Here is an 18923-nt window from a genome sequence, read left to right as displayed (position 1 = left end):
CCTGAGGTCAGGAGTTTGAGATCATCCTGGCCACCGTGGTGGAACCCCGTCTCTACTAAAAATACAAAAATTAACCGGGCGTGGTAGTATGCGCCTGTAAATCCCAGCTACTCGGGAGGCTGAGGCAGGAGAATCGCTTAAACCCGGGAGGCAGAGGTTGCAGTGAGCCAAGATGGTGCCACTGCACTCCAGCCTAGGTGACAGAGCGAGACTCCGTTTCCAAAAAAAAAAAAAAAAAAGGAAAGGAAAGAAAGACCAAGACTAAAAAAAGTTTCCAGACAGGGTCAGGGCCACTAGGAAAAGATCCTGGGAGATACTGGTGTGGGAATGAAGTATCCCATGGAGGAAGGAACCCCAAACATCCTGAGGCCCTTGGTGCTGGGAATGCCATGGTGCGGCGCGGAGGTCAAGGTGGTGGGAAGCCGTGGGAGACAAGCAGAGCTGCACTTGGAGTCAGCCCGACCCTGCGCAGTGCTTTGGGCAAAGGTCTTCACCTCGATGAGCCTCAGTTTCCCCTCTGTAAAATGGGAGTCATAATCTGCTTCTTTCTGGTGGGGGGAAGTGTAAAACTTAGATTACCCAGGGGAAATAAGAAAGGAGATGACAGGAGCAGGCAGGCAGCCCTGAGAAGCGCTTGGGGTGGGGACTCAGCCCTGATGCTTGCCCCGCCCCTAGGTGGATGGAGTGGAGGAGGAGCTCCCGCCAGAGCCGGAGCCGGAACCAGAACTGGAGCCGGAGAAAGCCGAGTGAGTGGCCTTGGGGCCGAAGGGCCCAGCCCCTATCACTGCCTCCCTCCTAGACTAGGAGCCTCCAGAGGTCAGGCCCCGGGGCTGTCCTGGCCACCCTGTGTCCTCGTCATCACCCAGCCCAGACTCAGGCACGGAAGAGGGTCTCTGAGAAAAAGAATCAAGAAATAAATGCTCCAGCTTGAGCAATATAAAAAGAAATTAAAATTGGCCGGGCGCGGTGGCTTACGCCTGTAATCCCAGCACTTTGGGAGGCTGAGGCGGGTGGATCACGAGGCCAGGAGATCAAGACCATCCTGGCTAACACGGTGAAACCCCATCTCTACTAAAAATACAAAAAACTAGCCGGGCGAGTTGGCGGCACCTGTAGTCCCAGGTACTGGGAGGCTGAGGCAGGCGAATGGCGTGAACTGGGAGGCAGAGCTTGCAGTGAGCCAAGATTGCGCCACTACACTCCAGCCTGGGCAACAGAGCGAGACTCCGTCTCAAAAAAAAAAAAATTTAAAATTAGCGAAGCATGGTGGTATGTGGGGAGACTGAGGTGGGAGGATTGCCACTGCACTCCAGCTTGGGTGACGGAGCAAGACCCTGTCTCAAAAAAAAAAAAAAAAAAAAAAACATAAAAATAAAAACTCCCATCTAACCGCCAGGCTGTCACGTGTGCCTTCCCTCTGCCTGGAACACAGACCCCCATGCCTACTCTGAGTCTCTCTCATCCCTTCCAATTCTCCAGGACACCTGACCCCCTCCTAAGCTGAGGAAGTGTCTCCTCCAGATTCCCACAACCCCCTGAGCTTCCTGCATCCCAGCCCTGACCACTCTGGTCTGTCACTGCCTGGTGTCACTGTCACTGCCTGTCTCCCACATTGGACTGGAGCCTCATAAGGGCACGTCCTGATTATCTCCTCATCCCATGTACCCAGCACCATCCAAACCTGGGCCAGGCGTGAGGCGGGCCCCCGATGAATGGCTTTGAATGAATGAACTCATGCATTGCCTGCCCAGGCACCTCCTGACCTCTCTCTGTCCTGCCCTGCAGTGCCGAGAATGGGGAGAAAGAAGACGTTCCCGAACCCCCACCGGAGCCCCCCAAGAAGCAAGCACCTCCCTCACCCCCTCCAAAGAAGGAGGAAGCTGGGGGCGAATTCTGGGGAGAACTGGAGGTGCAGAGGGTGAAGTTCCTGGTGAGGATCCAGCCAGGTCACCTGAACCTTCTTCTCCCCGGGAACCCCACCTCTGGTGCCCACCTCTCCTGCGCACCCTGTTCTTGAGTTCACCTGTTCAAGCTCATCTCCAAGAAGAACCCTAGCTGGGGAGAGGGCGGAGGCATCCCCAGACCTGAGGACAGGGTAGCATTTTCAGATGGCCCTCACTTGGTTCCTTGTCCCCTCCCTGCTCACAATCCTTATTCCAACCTCCACACCTCTGTTCATCCGGGCCACCCACCCACACTTCCACCTCCATCCTCTATCCAGAGCTACATTCAATGAGGCCACCGCTCTGGCCTTCCCACCGTGGCCTGTTCTTGGCTGTCAGCCTTTAGAGTCTTAGTCCCGCCATTATTCCCAGTGCTGCTGTGGAGGTCTGAGCTCTCTCCCAGTTCCTGGGGAAGCGCTCATCTCATCCAGGCCAGGAAGAAGGGTGGGTGTTGGGAGGCAGGTCCCAGGGTTCCCTCCATCCTGTCTCCTCTCCAGGCCTGGCCTGATAGGAGGGGGTAAGGGAGGCTGGACACGGTGACTTACGCCTGTAATCCCAGCACCTTGGAAGGCCGAGGTGGGCGGATCGCCTGAGGTCAGAAGTTCAAGGCCAGCCTGACCAACATGGTGAAACCCCATCTCTACTAAAATTACAAAAAAAAAAAAAAAAAAAAATTAGCCAGACATAGTGGTGTACGCCTGCAATTCCAGCTACTCAGGAGGCTGAGGCATGAGAATCGCGTGAACCCCAGAGGCAGAAGTTTCAGTGAGCCAAGATCGCGCCACTGCACTCCAGCCTGGGCGACAGAGCGAGACTCTGTCTCAAAACAGAGTTGCAGGGGAGGGCGGTGAGGGAATCATGTGGAACGAAGGTGGTTCGTGAGAATTTGTGGGAAGAATGAGGGATGGAGGGAAAGGTGGAGAGAAAGAGGGAGAGATGGAAGATGTTCCCAGCCGTGTGAGGGGGCTCATGCCTGTAATTCCAGTACTTTGGAAGGCCAAGGTAGGAGGATCGCTTGAGCCCAGGAGTTTGAGACAAGCCAGGGCAACAAAGGGAGATCCCTGTATCTATAAAAGAATTTTTCTTTCTTTCTTTTTTTTCTTTGCTCTGTTGCCCAGGCTGGGGTGCAGTGGCGCTATCTCAGCTCACTGCAAGCTCCGCCTCCTGGGTTCACGCCACTCTCCCACCTCAGCCTCCTGAGTCTGGGACTACAGGCGCCCACCATCACACCCGGCCAATTTTTTGTATTTTTAGTAGAGATGGGATTTCACCATGTTAGCCAGGATGGTCTCAATCTCCTGACATCGTGATCCGCCTGCCTCAGCCTCCCAAAGTGCTGGGATTACAAGCGTGAGCCACTGTGCCCAGCCGAATTTTTTTTAATCTTTTTTTTTTCTTTTTAAATTACTGCTCCTTGCAGAGCAGGGCTACCCTATAGGCAGTGCACCCAGAGTAGCCAAAATTGTTTTTTTTGTTTGTTTTTTTTTTGAGACGGAGTCTCGCTCTGTCACCCAGGCTGGAGTGCAGTGGCCAGATCTCAGCTCACTGCAAGCTCCGCCTCCTGGGTTTACGCCATTCTCCCGCCTCAGCCTCCCGAGTAGCTGGGACTACAGGCACCCGCCACCTCGCCCGGCTAGTTTTTTGTATTTTTTAGTAGAGACGGGGTTTCACCGTGTTAGCCAGGATGGTCTCGATCTCCTGACCTCGTGATCCGCCCATCTCGGCCTCCCAAAGTGCTGGGATTACAGGCTTGAGCCACCACGCCCTGCCAAAATTGTTTTTTTAATTAGCTGGGCGTGATAACACATGCCTGTAGTCCTGGGTATTCAGGAGGCTGAGGCGGGAGCATCAGTTGAGCACAAGAGGTTGAGGCAGCAGTGAGCTATGATTGCGTCACTGCACTCCAACCTGGGTAACAGAGCAAAACCTTGACTCAAAAAAAAAAAAAAGTTCCCTTTCATCATCTGTAAAGCAGACAGGGTGACCTCTCTCAGGGAACAGCATGCCAAATGGCTTGGAGCTTGGACTCTGGAGCCTGACTGCCTGGGTTCAAATCCCAGCTCTGCCACTCATTGGCTATGTTACCTTGAGCAAGACTCCACTTCCCCGAGCCTCAGTTTCCTCATCTGTAAAGTGCGCATAACGGTAGTACCCACTTTACAGTGCTGTGCTGAGCATTAAACAAGTTCTTGCAAATAAAGCTCTTAGCCCGGATGTTGGTGTAAGCAAGCACTCAATAAATAGGAGGTTGAGGCCAGGCGCAGTGGCTCACACCTATAATCCAGCACTTTGGGAGGCTGAGGTGGGTGGATCACCTGAGGTCAGGAGTTTGAGACCAGCCTGGCCAACATGGTGAAACCCCATCTCTACTGAAAATACAAAAATTAACTGGGTGTGGTGGTGCACGCCTGTATTCCCAGCTACTCAGGAGGCTGAGTCATGAGAATTTGAACCCAGTAGGCAGAGGTTGCCGTGAGCCAGGATGGCGCCACTGCACTCCAGCCTGGGTGACAGAGCAAAACTCCGTCTCAAAAATAATAATAATAATAAATTAATTCATTAATAGGAGGTTGTAGGAACAGCTGTTGAGAGCCCAGGTGCTCTGACTGTGGGTAAATGATGGGATGAATTCTCCAGGAAAGAGGCCGGTCTATGAGTGCTTTCTCTCTTTTCCTCTTCTCTCTCAGAACTACCTGTCCCGGAACTTTTACACCCTGCGCTTCCTTGCCCTCTTCCTGGCATTTGCCATCAACTTCATCTTGCTGTTTTATAAGGTGCTGGTCCTGAAGGGCTGGGAGGGTCAGGCCCTTATCCATGCTGTGGGACGGGAGGCTCAGCCCCCATCGGAATTGCAGGGTTCCTCCGGTGCAGGGACAAGGCACTGGGCTCAGGGTCCTCAGGAGGGTTCAGGCTGGACACCTGGATCCTGGGACCCCCCGCCATGGGGGTGAGTAGGGGATACCTGGATCCATCTGGAACAGAAGCCTGAGTGCTTGTGGGAGTTAGAACAGGAGCAGGAGCTGAGTTCTCTGCTCAGCTCGGCCACATGCCAGTCCTGTGTGCCTGGCTGCAGGCCCTCAGCTCTCGGCAACACCCACTGATTCCGTTAAGCATCTTTGCTTTCACGTCAGCTAAACAGAAGTTTGCGGGGAGGAAGAAACAGTCCGCTCACAGAATGAAAGGAAAGGGCTGAGAACCAGGCCTCCTGAAAGACAAAGGGACCCTTGGGGTCTTGCCAGGGGTCTAGATAACAGGACAGTAAGGTAGACTAGAGAGATCGAAGCATGGCTTCTGTGGGACCCAGTCCTGCTCCACCGCCCACTGGTGCATGACTTGAGGCAAGGTGCTTACCGTCCCCGAGCCTCAACCCTCTCATCTGTAAAATGGAATACCTCTTAGTGCTGTGGGGATCGAAAGAGGAGAAGGCACCAGGCACAGTGGCTCACACCTGTAATCCCAGGACTTGGGAGGCCGAAGTAGGTGGATCACCTAAGTCAGGAATTCAAGACCAGCCTGGCCATATGGTGAAACCCCATCTCTACTAAAAATACAAAAAACATTAGCTGGGCATGGTGGTGGGCACCTGTAATCCAAGCTACGCAGGAGGCTGAGACAGTAGAATCCCTTGAACCCGGGAGGCAAAGGTTGCAGTGAGCCGAGATTGCACCACTGCACCCAGGCTGTGTGACAAGAGCGAAACTCCGTCCACCCCACCAAAAAGAAGAGGATGAGTATGTGTAAGGCACTTAGAGCCACAGTACCTGGCATATAAAAAGCACTGTGTAAATGTTTGACTGCTACTAATTTTTGTGTTAGTGTTAATATTAGCGGGCAGTCTCTTTAGAGCTCCACTATGAAGATGAACCAACTCTGTCTTCAGTTCTGTGCCACTCAGTTCGATAGGCTAATTCCCAGGTCAGAGTCTGATTTCCTAGCTAGGGCCCTGGTCCCACCCCTTGATCTTGATTGACAGCCACACCAAGACTATATCTGGTATGGCCCCAGTCCAGTCTCAGGAATGGAGGCTCAATTTTGTGAGTGGGCTCTGCATGTGGCAGACCCACAGATGGATCTCTGTCCCCATTTCAGGTCTCAGACTCTCCACCAGGGGAAGACGACATGGAAGGCTCAGCTGCTGGGGACGTGTCAGGTGCAGGCTCTGGTGGCGGCTCCGGCTGGGGCTTGGGGACCGGAGAGGAGGCAGAGGGCGATGAGGATGAGAACATGGTGTACTACTTCCTGGAGGAGAGCACAGGCTACATGGAGCCCGCCCTGCGGTGTCTGAGCCTCCTGCATACACTGGTGGCCTTTCTCTGCATCATTGGCTATAACTGTCTCAAGGTGGGCCCATGGCCATGGTTCTGGGGCAAGGGCTTATTGGCTGGGTGGGGGTGGGAGCGGTTCTGGAGTACTGGCTGGGGCTGGGGACCCTCACAGTGGTTGGGACAGAGGGGGCCCAGGGTTGGGGTGAGGGCTGGGGAACTGGGTACAGGATTGGGGTCTCCAGCAAGGATGATGGGGATCTCCAACAAGGACGACATTCAAATTGGGAACGGACACAGCTTATAGCTGAGGAACAGGGCTCTGGACCACTGTCTTGATACTTTACTATTGGATGAACTTTACTACTGGAGTTCTTTGGGCTTAAAACTTTCATACATGCTGTTCCCTCTGCCTGCAAAGCTTTGCCCCGCTTCCACCTCCTTGCACCTGCCTCTGTTTTATTCATCCTTCAGTTCTGAGTTCAGACCTCCCTCCTTGGGAAGCCCTAGGTGGCATCAGACACCACTCCTGGACTCCCACAGCTCCCCTGTTCTCACATCCTGGACCGATCCCTCTGCCTGTGCCCCACCCCCATTGTGGCCCTGACCCCTCTATGCCCCTATATCCCAGCGCTGACACCCCTGCCTGTGCCTCCCCACTGCCAGCCCTATCCCCTCTGCCTGTGCCCCCCAATTCCAGCCCTGACCCCTCCATCTATGCCCCCCATCCCGACCCTGACCCATCTATCTATGTACCCACATTCCAGCCATGACACCCCTGCCTGCGCCTCCCCCATCCCTGCCCTGACCGCTCTGCCCATGTCCCCCACATCCCAGTCCTGAGCCCTCTGCCTGGACCTCCTCATTTCTACCCTTATCACTGGGAAAGCACTTCTGATGTGGGGTCACACATAGACTCCAGCAAGATCTCATGGCTTCTGCTGAGACTGTGGTCCAGCCAAGGTGCCTGACACCCACCCTTGGCCTCCTCCCACTGTCCAGGTGCCCCTGGTAATCTTTAAGCGGGAGAAAGAGCTGGCCCGGAAGCTGGAGTTTGACGGCCTATACATCACAGAGCAGCCCGAGGACGACGACGTGAAGGGGCAGTGGGACCGACTGGTGCTCAACACACCGTAAGGACCCAGCCCCCACCTCAGGGTGGCAGCAGGAGGGGACCTGGGTTTCCACCCAGTCCAGGCTGGGACCCCAAAAAACTAGGGTTTCAGGCCGGGCATGGTGGCTCACGCCTGTAATCCCAGCACTTTGGGAGGCCAAGGCGGGTCGGGGGAGATCACCTGAGGTCAGAAGTTCGAGACCAGCCTGACCAACATGGCAAAACCCAGTCTCTACTAAAAATACAAAAATTAGCCGGGCATGGTGGTGGACACCTGTAATCCCAGCTACTCAGGCGGCTGAGGCAGGAGAATCGCTTGAACCTGGGAGGCAAAGGTTGCAGTGAGCCGATAACCACCACTGCACTCCAACCTGGGCGACAGAGTGAGACAGAGAAAAAAAAACAGTGGAGTTTCAACCCACCCCCCAATGCGGCTGACAGCTCCGATCCCTCTGGCCCTAACATCTCACACTCACGCGTGCTCTCTCTCTCGGCAGGTCTTTCCCCAGCAACTACTGGGACAAGTTTGTCAAGCGCAAGGTGAGAGGACATGGATGCACCGGGTCCTGGATTGACGACCTGCCCCCAGGTCATCACAGGCTTGCCAAGCACGTGCTTGGTGTGTGACCTTGGGCAAGAGGTTTTTTTGCCTCTCTGAGTAGCACCTCAGTTTCCCCATGGGGAGATGGGCACAGTAACCACACTTCCCTGTCTTGAATGGGCACATGGAAAGAGCAGAGCATGTGCCCATTCCGGGCGCAGTGGCTCACACCTGTAATCCCAGCACTTTGGGAGGCCAAGGTGGGCGGATCACTTGAGGTTAGGAGATCGAGACCAGCCTGGCCAATATGGTGAGACCCCGTCTCTACTTAAAATATAAAAAATTAGCCAGGTGTGGCGGCGGGCGCCTGTAATTCCAGCTACCTGGGAGGCTGAGGTGGGAGAATTGCTTGAACCTGGGAGGCGGAGGTTGCAGTGAGCCAAGATCACGCTACTGCACTCCAGCCTGGGTGACAGAGCAAGACTCTGTCTCAAAAAAAAAAAGAAAGAAAAAGAAAAAAACAAAGTGGTAGCCGAGTGTGGTGGCTCATGCCTATAGTTCTAGCCACTGGGGAGGATCGCTGGAGTCCAGGAGTTCAAGATCAGCCTGGGCAATACAGTGAGACCCCATCTCAAATACATAAAGCAGTGGAGAGGGGTGGGGAGTGTGCGTGTGTTCGCCAGGAGAGGTTGCTGTTGTATATCAGCAGCCCAGAAAAGATCATGCTCATTAATAGGGAGGTGAGAGGTGAGCCAGTGGAAATGTGAGGGAGGTGTCCTAGACAGGGGAAACAGGCAGTGCAAAGGCCCTAAAGCAGAAATGTGCCTGGCGCATTTGCCGAACTGTGCAGAGGCCAGTGTGGTGGAAGGGGTGACAGGGAGGAGGTAAGTTCACAGGTGACAGGGGCCCAATTATATAGGATTCCTGGCCTACCTACCCGAAAGTAATAAATTATGTCAATTAATTTGACTAATGAATTAGCTGGACCTTTAATGCTTTTGGGTCCTACCCCTGAGGATCTGAAGAAAGCTGTGGCACCTTCCTCTCAGAAAAAAATGCACCCACCCCCGGCCAGCCATGGTGCCTCACGCCTGTAATCCCAGCAGTTTGGGAGGCCCAGGTGGGTGGATCACCTGAGGTCGGGAGTTCAAGACCAGCCTGACCAACACGGAGAAACCCCGTCTCTACTAAAAATACAAAATTAGCTGAGTGTGGTGGTGCACACCTGTAATCCCAGCTACTCAGGAGGCTGAGGCAGGAGAATCACTTGAACCTGGGAGGCGGAGGTTGTGGTGAGCAGAGATGGCGCCACTGTACTCCAGCCTGGGCATCAGAGGGAGACTCTGTCTCAAAACAAAACAAAACAAACAAAACCATGCACCTCTTATTTCTCGTTCAGAGTTTGGAGTGTCCCCAGAACCCCCTTGCAGGCCACGACACACACCCACACCCCAGCTGTGTCTACACAGCTTGACGCTCTCTTGTGCAGGTCCTGGACAAACATGGGGACATCTACGGGCGGGAGCGGATTGCTGAGCTATTGGGCATGGACCTGGCCACCCTAGAGATCACCGCCCACAATGAGCGCAAGCCCGACCCGCCACCAGGGCTGCTGACCTGGTGAGCCCAGGACGCCCCTGCACAGGCCTGGGGCATGCAGGGGAGGTGACTGGGGTCTGTCACTCAAGCATATCTCCTCCGACCCCCGCCCCCACAGGCTCATGTCCATCGATGTCAAGTACCAGATCTGGAAGTTCGGGGTCATCTTCACAGACAACGTGAGCAGGGGCCCGCAGATTGGGGAGGGAGTCTGCAGGGGTGGGGTGTTAGGAGGGTTCCCAGCTTGGGGTATTCCTGACCAGAGAATGACTCCTGAGACCCTGAGTGGCTGTGACCCGGGGGTACCTTCTTATCCACACAAGGCTCCTTATCCCCCCAGACATCGTTTTATTATTATTATTATTTTTTTTTTTTTAAATAGCTGGGATTGGGTGTGGTGGCTCACGCCTGTACTCCCAACATTTTGAGAGGCCAAGGCGGGTGGATCACTGGAGTCCAGAGTTTGAGACCAGCCTGGGCAATATAGTGAGATCCTCTCTCTACAAAAAATTTAAAACTTAGCTGGGGCTGGGCGTGGTGGCTCACACTTGTAGTCCCAGCACTTGCGGAGGCCGAGGCAGGTAGATCACTTGAGGTCAGGAGTTCAAGACAAACCTGGCACTGGGCATGGTGGTAGGTGCTTGTAATCCCAGCTACTCAGGAGGCTGAGGCAGGAGAATGGCTTGAATTCAGGAGGTAGAGGCTGCAGTGAGCCAAGATCGCACCACTACACTCCACCTGGGTGACAGAATGAGAATCCGTCTCAAAAAAAAAAAATTAGCCAGGCAGCCAGGCACAGTGGCTCACACCTGTAATCCCAGCACTTTGGGAGGAAAAGGCAGAGGATTGCTTGAGCTCAAACATTTAAGACCAGCTTGGGCAACTTTTGTAGAAAAGGTGAAACTCTGTCTCTACAAAAAAATACAAAAATTAGCCAGGTGTGGTGGCACACACTTGTAGTCCCAGCTACTCAACAGGCTGCAGTGGGAGGATGGCTTGAGCCCAGGAGGCAGAAGTTTCAGTGAGCTGCGTGTTCACCACTGCACTTCAGCCTGGATAACAGAGTGAGACCCTGTCTCTAACAAAAAACAGAGAATGGCCAAGTGCGGTGGCTCAGGCCTGTAATCCCAGCACTTTGGGTTGGGAGGCCAAGGTGGGTGGATAAATTGAGGCCAGGAGTTAGAGACCAGCCTGGCCATCATGGTGAAACCCCAGCTCTACTAAAAATACAAAAATTAGCTGGGTGTGGTGACCCACGCCTGTGGTCCCAGCTGCTTCAGAGGCTAAGGCAGGAGAATCGCTTGAACCCAGGCGGCGGAGGTTGCAGTGAGCCGAGATTGCACCACTGCACTCCAGCCTGGGCAACAGACTAACACTCCATCTCAAAAAAAAAGAAAAAAAATTAGCTGGGTGTGGTTACCCACACCTATGGTCTCACCTACTTGGGAGGCTAAGCGAGGCTAAGGTAGGCTTAGCCTCCTGCGCTTGGACCCTGGAGGTGGAGATTGTGGTGAGCTGGGATTGCGCCATTGCACTCCAGCCTGGGTGACAAGAGTGAAACTCCATCTAAAAAAAAAAAAAAAAAAAAAGAGGAAGAGATGAGGGAGTTTTGCTATGTTGCCCAGACTGGTCTTGAACTCCTGACCTCAAGTGATCCTCCTGCCTCAGCCCCCCAAAGCACTGGGATTACAGGCATGAGCCACCACACCCGGCCCAGAACATCCTTTGGCTTCCTCAGTGTGCCCTTGGATTCCCAGATTATTTCCTTCTGCAGGGGTCTCTCATCTCCCCTCAGGATGCCTTCTCACCCAGAATGCCCCGGTCCTCCATGTACCCCTCCAACCAGGGCTGGCACCCGACCCCCAGGGCATAGCTGACTCTCCCGAGTGGCCCCTACCCTCCAGAGTGCTCCTCATGTGTCCCTGCCTTCCCCCTGACACCTGGCCCTGTGCGCCCACAGTCCTTTCTGTACCTGGGCTGGTATATGGTGATGTCCCTCTTGGGGCACTACAACAACTTCTTCTTCGCTGCCCATCTCCTGGACATCGCCATGGGGGTCAAGACGCTGCGCACCATCCTCTCCTCCGTCACCCACAATGGGAAACAGGTGTGGGGAGGACCTGGCTGTGGGGCGTGGGCCAGCAGGGACCAGCGTGGCAGTGGGTGGTGGAGGGGTGAGGGCTGGGCAGCTGGGCTGAGGAGGGGCAAGGCCAGGCGGGGCCGAGCTGAGGGTGCGTGGGGTGGCAAGGTAGAGCCACAGGGACTGAACCGGGGCCAGGACCCAGAATGGGCGTGGCTGGAGGAGGGCAAGCCCAGGGTAGAGGTGACCTGACCCCGTCCTGCCCCCAGCTGGTGATGACCGTGGGCCTTCTGGCGGTGGTCGTCTACCTGTACACCGTAGTGGCCTTCAACTTCTTCCGCAAGTTCTACAACAAGAGCGAGGATGAAGATGAGCCTGACATGAAATGTGATGACATGATGACGGTGAGCCCCTCCCCCAGCACTCTGGGACCCTTCCTTCTCGCATCTGCTGAAGGGGTTAATAACGGTACCTCCAGGCCGGGCGTGGTGCCTCCAGTCTGCAATCCCAGCGCGTTGGGAGGCTGAGGCCGGAGGATCACTTGAGTCCAGAAGTTGGAAACCAGCCTGGGCAACAAGGAAAAAATCCCGTCTCTATAAAAAAAAGTTAAATATGAGCTGGGTGTTGTGTTGTGTGCCTGGAGGCTAAGGCAGGAGGATCACTGGAGCCCAGCAGTTCAAGGCTTCAGTGAGCTGCGAATGGGCCACTACACTCCATCCTGGTAGACAGAGGGACACCTTGCCTCTAAAAAATGAAAATAGTACCTACAGTTTGGCAAGCTGATGCATGCCAGGCACATTTTGGTTTTTTTGGTTTTTGTTTTTGTTTTTTTGAGTCGGAGTCTCGCTCTGTTGCCCAGGCTGGAGTGCAGTGGTACAATCTCAGCTCACTGCAACCTCCACCTCCCGGGTTCAAGTGATTCTCCTGCCTCAGCCTCCCAAGTAGCTGGGACTACAGGCATGTGCCACCATGCCCAGGTAATTTTTGTATTTTTAGTAGAGACAGGGTTTCACCATGTTGACCAGGATGGTCTTCATCTCTGCCTGTGCCCTTGTGATCTGCCCACCTTGGCCTCCCAAAGTGCTGGGATTACAGGCGTGAGCCACCGCGCCCGGCCATGTCAGGTACTTTGAACAGTGCCAGGCAAATGAGTGCTCCACATCTGTTGGCCATTGTTTCAATATTATTTGAGCTGAGGTTTTTGTTTTTTTTTTTTTCTGAGACGAAGTCCCAGGCTGGAGTGCAGTGACATGATCTCAGCTTACTACAACCTCTGTCTCTCAGGTTCAAGTGATTCTCCTGCTTCAGCCTCCTGAGTAGCTGGGATTACAGGCAAACACTACCACGCCCAGCTGATTTTTGTATTTTTAGTAGAGCTGGGAGATCTCACTATGTTGGCCAGGCTAGTCTTGAACTCCTGACCTCAAATGATCCACCCACCTCGGCCTCCCAAAGTGCTGGGATTACAGACCTGAGCCACCACACCCAGCCTTATTTGAGCTTTTCAAACGGATTATTATTGGAAAGGTACTCAGGGAGCTTGCCCCTGCCACTTATGAGCCATGTGATTTTTGGACAGGCTACTCCACCTCCTCCCTGTGCCCTGGGGGCTTCACTTGTAAAATGAGTGTGTAATAGTAGTTGCTTGTAGGACTAATAGGTGCTCCCTGGCTATCAAAGACTTAAAAGACTTAGACTAGTGCCTTGCACGGTGGCTCATGCCTGTAATCCCAGCACTTTGGGAGGCTGAGGCGGGCGGATCACCTGAGGCCGGGAGTTTGAGACCAGCCTGACCAACATGGAGAAACCCCGTCTCTACTAAAAATACAAAATTAGCCGGGCATGGTGGTGCACGCCTGTAATCCCAGCTACTTGGGAGGCTGAGACAGGAGAATCGCTTGAACCCGGGAGGTGGAGGTTGCAGTGAGCCGAGATCACGCCACTGCACTCCAGCCTGGGCAACAAGAGCGAAACTCTGTCTCAAAAAAACAAAACAAAACAAAAAAAACAAACAAACAAAGACTTAGACTAGTGCCTGGCACATCCTCAGGATTATATAGATGTTAGCTTCTATCATCAGTATCCACAATTAAAAGTTTCATCCAGGCCAGACGCAGTGACTCATACCTGTAATCCCAACACTTTGGGAGGCTGAGGCAAGAGGATCGCTTGAGCTTAGGAGTTTGAGGTTGCAGTGAGCTATGATTGCGCCACTACACTCCAGCCTGGGTACCACAATGAGACTCTGTCTCAAGTTTAAAAAACAGTTTCACCCAAGGTATACCCAGCATTCAATGCATATTTATTTTTTCTCTTCTATTCTAATAATTGTGATCATAGCCCCAGTTGATGTGAACTTACTAGAGACATAGGCCACAATTAAAAGAATCATTTACCGGGTTTATCTCCAAAGATATCCTGTAATCTGGCTTCCTGGGTTCCTTCCTGCTCTCAGGACAAAGTTCAGCTCCTCAACCTGACATCTGAGGCCCTTCCAGACACGGCCTCACTGCCTACAGCCTTGTTTTCATTATAGTCACTTACCTTAGCTTTTACTCAGGATGACTGTGTTCTCTCACATCCTGGGAACACAAAAAGAACAAGTGTTTGTCGGGTGCTGTGGCTCACGCTTTTAATCCCAGCACTTTGGGAGGGCAAGGCAGGTGGATCATCTGAGGTCAAGAGTTTGAGACCAGTCTGGCCAACATAGTGAAACCCCGTCTCCACTAAAAATACAAAAATTAGTGGGATGAGATGGTGTGCGCCTGTAATCCCATCGACTTGGGAGGCTAAGGCAGGAGAATCTTTTTTTTTTTTTTTGAGATGGAGTCTTGCTCATCACCCAGGCTGGAGTGCAGCGGCGTGATCTCGGCTCACTGCAAGCTCCGCCTCCCGGGTTCACGCCATTCTCCTGTCTCAGCCTCCCGAGTAGCGGGGACTACAGGCGCCTGCCAACGCGCCCGGCTAATTTTTTTGTATTTTTAGCAGAGACGGGGTTTCACCGTCTTAGCCAGGATGGTCTCGATCTCCTGACCTTGTGATCCGCCCGCCTCGCCCTCCCAAAGTGCTGGGATTACAGGCGTGAGCCACCGCGCCCGGCCGAGAATCTCTTGAACCCATCTCAAAAAAAAAATCTCAAATAAATCTCAAAAAAAAAAATACAAAAATTAGCTGGGTGGGGTGGCACGCACCTGTAATCCCAACTACTCAGGAGGCTGAGGCAGGAGAATCTCTTGAACTCCGAGGTAGAGGTCACAGTGAGCCAAGATTGCACCACTGCACTCCAGCCTGGGCAACAGAACAAGACTCTGTCTCAGAAAAAAACAAAAAACAAAAAAAACCCACAAACAATTGTTCCCAAATGCCAGGTAGACCATGCTCACTCACCAACTCCATTCAGACCCTTCTTGCGGCTCCCCATCCACTGTGGATAAAATCGAATCACCCCGCCACGGCTTACAAAGCCTGGGAAGATCTGGCCCTGCCTGGGTCTAACCACAAACCCTCTTGCTTTTTGCTTTCTGGTCACCTGGTCCTCTTTCAGTTCCCTTAGGACTGCGTGTTTCCTCCTGACTCAAGCCCTTTGCACCTGATGTTCTCTCTGTCCCCTAGCCCAGGCCCGACATGCACACACACCCCATTCACTTGATACCTCACCTTTCCACTTAAATGCCGCGTCCTACAGGAAGCCCCTGACCACGGGCTAGGCTGGGGCCTACAGAGCCACGTGTCCAGGCCCTGCCTCATCTCTCTCCCTGCTCTCCTGCACAGGAGCTCTATTTTCCAGCCTCACCCAACCATTTTCAGTTCCTCACAGCAGCAAGCTGTATTCTTTCCTCACTGATGGTGTTGCAGCATGTGGCTTTCTCTGCTGGGTACACTCTCTTCCCCACCCCTCCACCTAACGCCTCCTTTAGGTTTCAGCTCACACCTGCCTGCTCTTCCAGGAAGCCTCGCCTGATCACCTAGGCTGGATCAGATGCCTCCAGTGGGCTGTTAAAGCTTCCAGTGCTTCCCCCAGCTCATCCCTGGTCACAGTGTGCCTCCCCACCCCAGCCCCGACCCTCTGCCTGTGCCCTCCCATCCCGGCCATCACTCCTCTGCCTGTGTCCCCACGTCCCAGCCCTGACCCCTCTGCCTGTGCTCCGCACCCAACCTGGCCCTGACCCCTCTGCCTGTGCCCCTACCCGACCCTGCCCTCATCCCTCTACCTGTGCCCCCCAACCCTGGCCCTGACTTCTGCCTTTGCTCCCCACCCAACCCGGCCCTCACCCCTCTGCCCATGCTCCCCGTGGGACCCTGCCTGTGCCCCCTGACCCTTACCCCTCTGCCTGTGCCCCCCCACATCCTGGCCCTGACCCCTCTCCCTGTGTCCCCCTATCCCGGCCCTGACCCCTCTGCCCGTGCCCCCTGTCCTGGCCCTGGCCCCTCTGCCTGTGACCCGCACCCAACCTGGCCCTCAACCCCCCTGCCCATGCCCTTCCTGTCACAGCCCTATCCATTTCTAGCTGTTGGTCCCTGTCTGATGCTGTATCTCTGAGGCCTTTGAGGGCAGGGCCCAGGGCTGTCTCAGTCGTTACCGTGTCTTCAGCCCTGCCTATCCCGGTGCCCTGGCTGGTACTCAGTGAATGTTGAATGAATGAGTGACCAATGTGCTCCCTCCCTCAGTGTTACCTGTTTCACATGTACGTGGGTGTCCGGGCTGGCGGAGGCATTGGGGACGAGATCGAGGACCCCGCAGGTGATGAATACGAGCTCTACAGGGTGGTCTTCGACATCACCTTCTTCTTCTTCGTCATCGTCATCCTGTTGGCCATCATCCAGGGTCAGTGTGGGAGTGGGTGCTCAGGGCCCGGAGGGAGGCTAGCTCCGTGGCTAAGAATGCAGGCCCAGGATCCAGTCGGTCTGGATTCATGCCCCATCTCTACCTCTCGCTACTGTGAGACCCTGGGCAAGTCGCCTCTTGGGGCCTCAGTTTCTCCATCTGCAAAACAAGGGCGTCAGTGGTACTGACCTCATAGGTTGTGATCAGCATTAAGTCAATGCATAGGTGCTCAGTGTCTGGCTCATATCAGTGCTCAATAAAGGCCTGAAAGAGACATTTATATTATATATACACGTATATTATATATATTTTATATATACATATATTATATATTATATATGTGTGTGTAGGTGTATATATAAATATACATATATACACATATATACATAAACACACACACACATATATATATATATATATATTTTTTTTTTTTTTTGAGAGGGACTCTCGCTCTGTTGCCCAGGCTGGAGTTCAGTGGTGCGATCTTGGTTCACTGCAACCTCTACCTCCCAAGTTCAAGCGATTCTTCTGCCTCCGCCTCCCGAGTAGCTGGGACTGCAGGCACGTGCCAACACGCCAAGCTAATTTTTTTTTTCGTATTATTAGTAGTGATGGGGTTTCACCACGTTGGCCAGGCTGCTCTTGAACTCCTGACCTCAGATGATCCGCCCGCCTCAGCTTCCCAAAGTACTAGGATTGCAGGCATGAGCCACCGCACCCGGCCAATAAAGGCCTAATATTATCTTCTTAGGAAGTGAGATTAGGGGTGAGACTAGGGAGATGGGGGATGGAGGGCAAGCCCTGGAGGTAGGTAGCTGGAGAGGGAGGAGTCTGAACCAGGTCAGAGGTTGGGCACTGACTCGCGTCCTGCCACCCCAGGTCTGATCATCGACGCTTTTGGTGAGCTCCGAGACCAACAAGAGCAAGTGAAGGAGGATATGGAGGTGGGTCATATATGGGGCTAACCCAGAGGGATTACGGGATTCAGGGGGTCAAGTGGGCGTCCACTCTGACGTCTCTTGCCACTCACAGACCAAGTGCTTCATCTGCGGAATCGGCAGCGACTACTTTGATACGACACCGCATGGCTTCGAGACTCACACGCTGGAGGAGCACAACCTGGCCAATTACATGTGAGCACGGACACACTGGCCAATCAGGAGGGTGGGGGGCATGGCTGCCAATAGCCAGGGGCAGGGTCCTTAGTTTTGGCCAGTTAGGAAAGGGGGTGTGGTGTCCATGTGGGCAGATTCCCTGCCAGCCAATCAGAAGGTAAGGGTGGGGCCCCAGGCGATGGTTCACACCTGTAAGCCCAGCACTTTGGGAGGCCAAATGAGGAGGATAACTTGAGGCCAGGAGTTCGAGACCAGCTTGGGCAACATAGCGAGACTTTCTCTCTACTATAAATAAAGAATAAAATAAAATAAGGTAAGGGTGGTTCAGACTTGTCTCCTGTGGTCCTCTCACCCTCAGGTTTTTCCTGATGTATTTGATAAACAAGGATGAGACAGAACACACAGGTCAGGTAAGGGGGTGTTAATGGGAGGAGAGTGGGCAGGACATGGAGTCCTTTAACATAAGGCCAGTCAGTAGGTGGCAGTAAAAAGCTCCTATCAATATCAAGGGTTAAGGCTGGGGCTGGTCGCAGTGGCTCACACCTGTAATCCCAACACTTTGGGAGGCCAAGGCAGGTGGATTACTTGAGGTCAGGAGTTCGAGACCAGCCTGGCCAACATGGTGAAATTCCATCTCTACTAAAAATACGAACATTAGCGGGACGTGGTGGCGCATGCCTGTAATCCCAGCTACTTGGGAAGTTGAGGTGGGAGAATTGCTTGAACCCAGGAGGCAGAAGTTGCCGTGAGCCAAGATCATGCCACTGCACTCCAGCCTAGGCGACAGAGCGATACTCCGTCTCAAAAAAATGGGTTTGGGCTGGGCGTCCTGGCTCATGCCTGCAATCCTAGCACTTCAGGAGGCCACAGCGGGAGAATTGCTTGAGACCAGAAGTTCAAGACAGCCTAGGCAACATGGCGAGACCCTGTCTCTATTAAAAAATTAGCCAGGGGTGGTGGTGTGCACCTGTAGTCCCAGCTACTCTGGAGACTGAGGCAGAGAATCGCTTGAGCCAGAATGCTGCAGTGAGCTGTGATTGTTGCCACTGCGCTCCAGCCTGGGCAACAGAGCAACACCCCGTCTAAAAGTATATGTATATATATATGTCTCAAGGGTTCGAAGATGTGACCAATGAACTCTTTCTATCGCCAATCCTAGGAGTCTTATGTCTGGAAGATGTACCAAGAGAGATGTTGGGATTTCTTCCCGGCTGGCGATTGTTTCCGCAAGCAGTATGAGGACCAGCTTAGCTGAGACCCCCCGCTGGCTCTCCACCTCCCCCCGCCCCCCCACCACCTCAAGTGCCTTATTCTCACAGCAAGTCCCTTAGTCCCCAAGACCCTCCCCCTAAGGCAGCTGGGGGAGAGGTGACCTAGTACTGGAAAATAAATCTGTGCTATGCCCCCCAGCATCATTGTGTTGGGCTGTTGAAAGTTTGGAGGA

The 18923-nt window shown here is 53.6% G+C and overlaps 1 protein-coding gene and 2 long non-coding RNA genes across 5 annotated transcripts in view; 1 reads left to right on the top strand and 2 right to left on the bottom strand.

The window, feature by feature from the left end:
- RYR1 (ryanodine receptor 1) overlaps positions 1 to 18891 on the top strand; it is a 166725-nt gene extending 147834 nt beyond the window's left edge. For both annotated transcript variants that reach the window (XM_026447688.2, XM_026447687.2), the window contains 15 exons: positions 676 to 746; positions 1786 to 1930; positions 4631 to 4717; positions 6033 to 6284; positions 7208 to 7338; positions 7817 to 7859; positions 9350 to 9480; positions 9578 to 9638; positions 11420 to 11566; positions 11809 to 11943; positions 16208 to 16364; positions 17244 to 17308; positions 17397 to 17497; positions 17838 to 17889; positions 18639 to 18891. In XM_026447688.2, coding sequence (XP_026303473.1) covers positions 676 to 746; positions 1786 to 1930; positions 4631 to 4717; positions 6033 to 6284; positions 7208 to 7338; positions 7817 to 7859; positions 9350 to 9480; positions 9578 to 9638; positions 11420 to 11566; positions 11809 to 11943; positions 16208 to 16364; positions 17244 to 17308; positions 17397 to 17497; positions 17838 to 17889; positions 18639 to 18734 — 1674 coding nt within the window. In that variant the 3' untranslated portion in view covers positions 18735 to 18891. The remainder of the gene's footprint in view (positions 1 to 675; positions 747 to 1785; positions 1931 to 4630; positions 4718 to 6032; positions 6285 to 7207; positions 7339 to 7816; positions 7860 to 9349; positions 9481 to 9577; positions 9639 to 11419; positions 11567 to 11808; positions 11944 to 16207; positions 16365 to 17243; positions 17309 to 17396; positions 17498 to 17837; positions 17890 to 18638) is intronic.
- Positions 10142 to 12065, bottom strand: LOC113219792. Its single transcript, XR_003306806.1, has 4 exons — positions 12012 to 12065; positions 11432 to 11885; positions 10898 to 11025; positions 10142 to 10197 (listed from the first exon to the last, which is right to left on the bottom strand). It is a non-coding gene; the product is annotated as an uncharacterized LOC113219792 (long non-coding RNA).
- Positions 12056 to 15019, bottom strand: LOC111554013. Of its 2 annotated transcripts, none has more exons than XR_002735130.1 (3): positions 14927 to 15019; positions 14084 to 14121; positions 12056 to 12105 (listed from the first exon to the last, which is right to left on the bottom strand). It is a non-coding gene; the product is annotated as an uncharacterized LOC111554013 (long non-coding RNA). The 2 variants fall into 2 exon arrangements; XR_002735131.1 differs by having other exon boundaries at positions 12082 to 12132; positions 14927 to 15015.
- Positions 18892 to 18923: the final 32 nt, after the last annotated feature.

Source organism: Piliocolobus tephrosceles, chromosome 21, assembly GCF_002776525.5.
Source record: "Piliocolobus tephrosceles isolate RC106 chromosome 21, ASM277652v3, whole genome shotgun sequence".
NCBI lineage: Eukaryota > Metazoa > Chordata > Mammalia > Primates > Cercopithecidae > Piliocolobus > Piliocolobus tephrosceles.
The sequence above is the reverse complement of the archived record's forward strand: the minus strand, read 5'-3'. Positions and strand labels throughout refer to the sequence as shown.